A 7,422-nucleotide genomic window follows, 5' to 3' on the forward strand; every position below is an offset into this window, starting at 1 on the left:
TAACGTAAATTGGAACGATCACATAGATAATATTGTGGGTAGAGCAAACCAGAGACTGCGATTCACCGGCAGAACACTTAGAAGGTGCAACAGTTCTACCAAAGAGACTGCTTACACTACGCTTGTTCGCCCTATTCTAGAGTATTGCTGTGCGGTGTGGGATCCGCATCAGGTGAGACTGACGGATGACATCGAAAAAGTACAAAGAAGGGTGGGTCGTTTTGTATTATGGCGAAATAGGGGAGATAGTGTCACAGACATGATACGTAAATTGGAGTGGCAATCATTAAAACAAAGGCGATTTTCGTTGCGACGGGATCTTCTCATGAAATTTCAATAACCAGTGTTCTCCTCCGATTTCGAAAATATTCTGTTGGCACCCAACTACATAGGGAGAAATGATCATCACGATAAAATAAGCGAAATCAGGGCTCGCACAGAAAAATTCAAGTGCTCGTTTTTCCGGCGTGCCTTTCGAGAGTGGAACGGTAGAGAGACAGCATGAAGGTTGTTCATTGAACCCTCTGCACTTTATTGTGAATAATTTTTTTCTAGATAAATGGAAGCGCAAACGAAAACGTAGTCTGACATTCGCTCTGAACTGTGTACATATTACAATACTGAGCAATCAATTGATAATATTCGTACACAGAAATACACGAAAGTTGGTTATAGGTCAATGTGTAGAGAATGTTCAAATAAATGTCATGTAAAAAACTACAATGAAAATCGAATTCCTTGCGTATGTGGGAAAACGTTGCTAAATATTACTATAAAGAGCATTAACGGCGAATTCCGAGTGAAGAACATTCGAAAGTATTGTTGTCGATCGAAGCAGATATAGCATCTGCTGAAGCAGCTGCTGCGCTGCATTCATCTTTAAAAAAAAATGAATTGGCTGCCAAGAATTCGAAGATTTAAGTTGTTTCTATAGAAATCCTTCACATAGAGATAAACATGATAGTAGATGTAAAAAGTGTTTATTAGAAAACATGAAGAATAAAAGGCAAAATAATAATTAAATCTGAGAGTCTATTGTTTTTAATAAAGACGCAGTCTGCTGGAAGTCGTCGAATTTCACGATTTTAAGAAATTGAATCTGAGTAGGGTGACCAGATGCAATTGTTTAAAAAGGAGGACAAACAGCTTCAAAAAGGAGGACAAATGAAGAAAAAAGAGGACACATCAAACGGGTCAACTGAAGATGAGGATACCAGCCGTCAGCTTGAACAAGTCACGTGACTGCCGGGAATTAAAATAGTAGTTAATTGTTAGTGATGGTCAGATGATGATTCCCAGAACAAAATTTTTTTGTTTTAAATTTAAAAACATTGATTGTGGTGACTGTGTGGCGTCAATTGTTTTGTTATGTCAACAACACGGAATTGTTTACAAAGTGAAAAACGTAAGACCATTCACCTCCCTTCATTCGACGCACCGTTACCGACACCTACAATTCAAGCAGCAGCTGACGACATGTAAACTGCAGTTTAACCTTCAGAATACAAATAAATTGAATGACTACGAAACAATGAAATAAAACCATGACAGTTAATCTGTCGAGTTCTTTCTTACCTTTATTAGCCACTGAGACGTACGTTCCAGCTCCACATATCTTACATTCCGCTTCAAATTCATTTCTCCCTTTCTTGAAAGCCGGATATTTGCAGGAAAGGACATCAGAAAACGTACACTTTCGTTTAGGCATAGTCAAATATTTTAGGTAACTCACTCGGTTAAAAATTACACTCACAAATCAAACGTGTACTACAGGAAGCCAAGACAATACAAAGCGAAGATACGAAACGAAAATTTTAAATAATCGATATTTGCATTCTCTTATAGGTAGATCAACGATAACATCGACGATCCTGGTGCCACCTACTAACACCGACTTCGATCGTGTTTATCACGAAGGCTGTGCCAATAGTTAAAGTATTTAGGAAAAGAGCAATAGAACGGAACGAACTGCGAATTTAACTGTGTTACGCTCAGCTTTGCGAAAAAGCCGGACACAGTAAAAATCCGCCTGGACCCCGCACAAAGAGCTAAAAAGGAGGACACGTCCGGATTAATCCGGACGCCTGGTCACCCTAAATCAGAGAGTCTATTGTTTTTTATTTCATTTAAAAGAGACGGCCAAATGGAGACGCAGTCTGCTGAAAGTCGTCAACTTCACTATCAGATGGAAAACGTTACAGTAGTTCAACTTCGCAATTACTGTAGGAGAACTAATTTAAGTGGGTATAGTAAATTAAATAAAGCTGATCTAATTAGCTTTATTATTAAACATCGGCCGTCGATGTCTGTTGGAGCCGGTCTTTGGAAGTGGTTACCTTTATCTAAAATTGGAAGCGATGATGAGATTATCGAGACTAAAGAAGATAAGTCACTGAAAAAGATATTTCCATTTTCAACCGATGTCTTCACAAAGCAGAAACCGAGAGGCAGGAGAACAGTTCAAGATTATCAGGTTGAGACTGCATTTGCGAACAGGCTACATACTATAAATTTTGAGAACAACACCAACTCGATTGAGCCTAGTCACTTCTTGGCCGCATTGAAATCGAAAATTATGCGAATTGTCAAGCATAACCTAAAAATACATCGCGGATTGAAAGTCAATTTTAAACTTTTTGTGAGTACCGGATGTAGACAGACGGAAATGTTATGGAATTTCAGTTCCAGATTGAAAACTATAGGATTACAAATGAAGAAGAGCTAGCTAAAAAACATAAGACTGTTAAACGAATTATCTTGTCAAGAATGGGTGATTTTCAAGATCGCGGATCGGGGTGGTCACAAAACAGAATTATTGGACTTCAGTTAGGAATTAACAGATATGTTCCAGTGAGAGGATCATCCTACATCAAATTACCAAATAAAATAAAAAATTAAAAAAAGCATGCATCAACGTAAACGATGATGATCAGAAGTGTTTTCTGTGGGCTATAAAATCTGCGCTTTATTCTGTAGATAAAAGTGCCGAAAGAGCATCGAAGTATAAAAATGTCGGCCTTGAACTCGATCAGAAGCTTGAAAACGTTCAGTTCCCTGTACTGGTTGATCATATTCCATAAATAGAGAGTAGAATCGACGTATCCGTCAACGTCTATTCGCTTGATGAAAAATATCAAGCGTACCCGCCGAAAATTACAAAATGTTAGAGAGAGAAACACGTAAATTTACTTTATTTCAAGGATGGGGACAATTCGCATTATTGTTGGATAAAAAATTTATCCACCCCATCGCAGGTTCGTCCCCCAGTGCCACGAGTGTAACCCTAATGCTTGCGTGATAGAGTAATTATGGTGTATGCGTACGTGGAGATGTGTTTACGAAGCAATCGCCGACATAGTGCAACTGAGGCAGAACAAGGGGGACCAGCCCACATTCGCCGATGGAAAAACGTCTTAAAAACCATCCACAGACTGGACGGCTCACCAGAACCTCGACACTAATCCGCCTGGTCTACCCAATATAGTTTCAGATGTCTCCTGTATTACACCTGTGACTGTTTCCCATCTTTCTTCAATAACTTCTCCTTCATCAAGTCTATTTGTCAAAATAGTTTTATACTGTTGTACTGTATTTTCATCATTTATTAACTTATCACCATTTCTTAACTTAGCATCATACCTTGGCATAACAGTTTTCTTGATCTGTCTGTATCTGGCTATCCTCTGTCTGCATTTTCTTCTTACCAAATAGTGATCTCCATCTGGACAACTATCCGCTTCTAATACATCTGATGCATGTCGTCTACCTGTGAGTACGTGGTCACCATACTGAGTGTATGTGGTGGTGCTGGTGTCGCAGTGCTGTACGACCAGCTGGCGGTGACGGACTACTCGCCGGGCGGCCGCTACCTCAGCATCACGGCCTGCCACGAGGGCCAGCACTGGACGTACGTGTACGGCCGCCAGCCCGCCCCCGCCGCCCCCGAGGAAATTCGGGCGCTGCACGCGCGCCTCGCCGCCGCCGGCGTGTCCGTCTCCGCCTCTGGCACCACCACCACCACCACCACACCCACCGCCCCCACAGCCTCCACCGCCTCCGTCGTAGACGACTCCGAGAACGACGCCTCCGGTTCCGGCAGGGGAGGGCAGGCGGCAGCGGCGGCCACGGAGACGCCGACGTCGACGGCACACGACCGGACGCCGCCTCCCTGGTGGCCCGGCCTCACGACGCCCACGCCGGCGCCGCTGCCCGTGTTCAACATCACCGAGTGCGGGTGGTAGATGTCCTGAAGATGTCGCTGTGGGCGAAATGTTCCTTGTGTGCCCAATGTCCTCGAGAACTGATGTACTTAACCAAAATGGGTCTGAGTTAGAAGGCGGCCCAATTCTGAGCCGGTTTAGCATCTCCATTCACAAAAGACTGGCAACCGATGAAATTTACCATGTTTTCCACCTTACACTGAGTAACACTGGAAGGTAATAACTTCTTTCTTTAAGACTGAACAAGATCGTGCTTCAGTTACGACACAGTTTAATTTTTTTGCCCTGCCCAGAGCGCTATGCAATGGCCGGCAACACCCCCTCCCTCCACATTCTCTTAGATGCCACGTATAATTAGATTCCCTACACAATTCGCTAACACTGTCTATCAATACACGTGGCTCCTTCTAACATGATGCACACTGTAGTGACTCCTATCTTGTCCGCTCCACTCCCAATCACAGTAACATCACTCAACCAAGCAACGCCTTTTCGTCTAAAGCAAATGAACTAACAGTACAGCCTTAGTGTCCCATTCTCAGCATATACGACAATAAATTGCAAATATGTACAAACATTGGAGAATTAACGAGTGTAGGGACACAGTGTCATCGAGTTCAACTGGCAGACACGCTGAAGAGGCCAATTTGTTAGCAACTTCATGTGAACAGACAGGTTTACTAAATCAAAGAGTTATCAACTACCAGGTTACCTCACGTTAGGTGGCTATATCGATGCGCCATGCTCGTAGAGTGTTGCAGTGATGCCAGGTAGCCATATAGCACGCATCCTTAGCATGCGTGACCCACTTGACCATCCCTACCCGTGTAGCTTGGTTGCCAGGCTGCCCGTGCATCAGCTACTTCCCCACCCCTGCCCATTGTTGCCTATCATCGCAGAAAGTAAGCGAAAGAGAGTTCTTTTCAGTGTTACCTGTTTTCTCTCCGTCTATGTCCCATACCACTCATACACTGGCCATGCTCTCTGCTGCCAAAAGGCTGTGCTGGTGCAAGCCTCATGCCACGACAGGCTTTCTCCTGACTTACAAACACTTCTTCATGTAGCTTTAAATGTCTTGTGTCTCACGAAAACCAATATGAACACTGCAGCAGCAAATCAGCCGTCACTGCACTCACAATGAGACGAAAATCAAGTGTGAATGTTCAGAGCACAATCAGCATATGGACTTGCCACACAGGTCTGGCTGAGTTACGCTATTGGCTGGCACATAACAGCAACACAGCCCACGTTCTTACACGCTCACTCCACCGAAAACACCCTTCTACCACCAAACTTGTTTTCTTCCAAAGTAAAGGCACTAATATCGACTGAGGTGCGGAAATTCAGCAAAATCCGTACACCATCTTTCTTGGCAGCTAGTATCACGCTTTTCGTACTAAGATTTGTACCGAGTGTCCAATAATCAAGTGCATAACCGGTGAAGATACATTCTGCTACCCAAATTAAGTACTTAACACCAAATGAGCTGCACCAGACGTTACACAGATGTCCTAATGATGAATCTTACCAAAGAGGTGAGTGCCAAGACCGTCCTTTGCCAGCTGATGAGATTACATTGCTAGTATTCACTACCGTAATACTTAAATGCTTTACATTGTAAACTTGTACCATCGTCTATCAATGACATAGAATATTAGCGACATTTGCTTTGTCATATTAGAGACAGTACCAAAATTTTGGACGTGTCTCATATTAAATGAGGTTTCGATACCACGCTTGCTTATTAATACGTGCTTATGGGACATATTTCGCTTGCCACGAAGTGCAGCATGTAAGTTCACACGTAATGGCCAATTCTCTACATTCTCACATACATCGTAAACGTAACAGGACAGGCGCTGGGAAGCTGAAAACGTTGAAGAATACACCTGCTCTTGAATTTTCGACGGTTAAGTGAATAGGAGGCGACTAGAATAATTGTGACTTGTACGAGTATTGAGTGATATTAATAGCTTTGTGTCATGTGTAACTACAGGTACTGTTTCCTATGATTTCCACTATCTGGTAATAAAAGAAGTAAGAAACATACGATGGTTTTCTTTCCTCTATTATAAAAAAGTACAATACATATATATATATATATATATATATATATATATATATATATATATATATATATATATAAGTCAAGAGAAATTTAAAACAAACTTAATGCATATACACTGTCCACCTAAAAATTTCGAAAGCTAATTTGAACCCTGGCGTACGAGTGACGTCAGCGCCGTAATTAGGGTGGCAGCTTGAACTAACAATTTTGTAACAGATGTGTATTAAACAGATGTGTATTAAACGAGTCATTCATGAACAGGCAGTGTTAAGTGCTGGATGTCTGGTCGTAGTGTCCCAAATCGCAATTGAGCTACATTTCTAAATCAAGTGTTGAACACATTCTCTAGAATTCTTTCACGAGAGGAAAGTGTGTGCAAAGTTTGTCTCACACTTACTGACTCTCTTACAAAAACAGCGAAGCATAGGTGTCTGCCACAATCTGATTGAAATGCAAAACCCGCACAGTTTTTCCTGTAAAAAATTATCGTGAATGACGAGACTTCTTGTTATCAATGCTACCCTAATAGAAAACGACGAAGTGCAGAGCGGATCTGTGATTCGCCAATAGCGAAGAAGCTGCGAATATGATGTGGAAGTTGAACAGCATTCCAAAGGAACACCTTTCTGACAATTTCACTTGGTTATATGGGCGTTATGTGCGTTGTGCTAATACGGGAGGAGACTGTGTAGAACATCTGAATCATTAAAACCACCATCTTACCTTCTTTCTAACTTTTAGTAATCCATTCTCGAAACTTTTTGGACAGACGATGTATGACGTACTATTTGGAAAGTGTACTGTGCCGAGAAGACACTTCTAGCAACGCAGTTTGTGTGTGTGTGTGTGTGTGTGTGTGTGTGTGTGTGTGTGTGTGTAGCGAGGGAAAGGAGGGAGAATGCTATAATAAATTTGGATGCTTGGAGCAGTTTCAAGGACGCAGTTTTGGAGAGGCTGAAAAAGACTAATCATCGAGGTCATCAGTCCCTTCTTTCCTTTAATAATCGAAGCCTACAGATTTCCAGGGTAAGGAAAGGGTGGCCTACCAAGCTGATCTTTCCATCGTCATCTGAACCTGGGATCAGGTAAAATGCAGAGGGAGGAAAAGAAGACTTCAAAAGGTAAGGAACTGCA

General features: G+C 42.2%; 1 protein-coding gene across 1 annotated transcript in view; it reads left to right on the top strand.

The window, feature by feature from the left end:
- The window catches only part of LOC124550786, a 223,375-nt gene extending 217,108 nt beyond the window's left edge, over nucleotides 1-6,267 (top strand). The window contains exon 4 of the mRNA XM_047125509.1: nucleotides 3,820-6,267. Coding sequence (XP_046981465.1) covers nucleotides 3,820-4,241 — 422 coding nt within the window. The 3' untranslated portion in view covers nucleotides 4,242-6,267. The remainder of the gene's footprint in view (nucleotides 1-3,819) is intronic.
- The last annotated feature ends 1,155 nt before the right edge of the window (nucleotides 6,268-7,422 follow it).

Source organism: Schistocerca americana, chromosome 9, assembly GCF_021461395.2.
Source record: "Schistocerca americana isolate TAMUIC-IGC-003095 chromosome 9, iqSchAmer2.1, whole genome shotgun sequence".
Taxonomy (NCBI): Eukaryota; Metazoa; Arthropoda; class Insecta; order Orthoptera; family Acrididae; genus Schistocerca; species Schistocerca americana.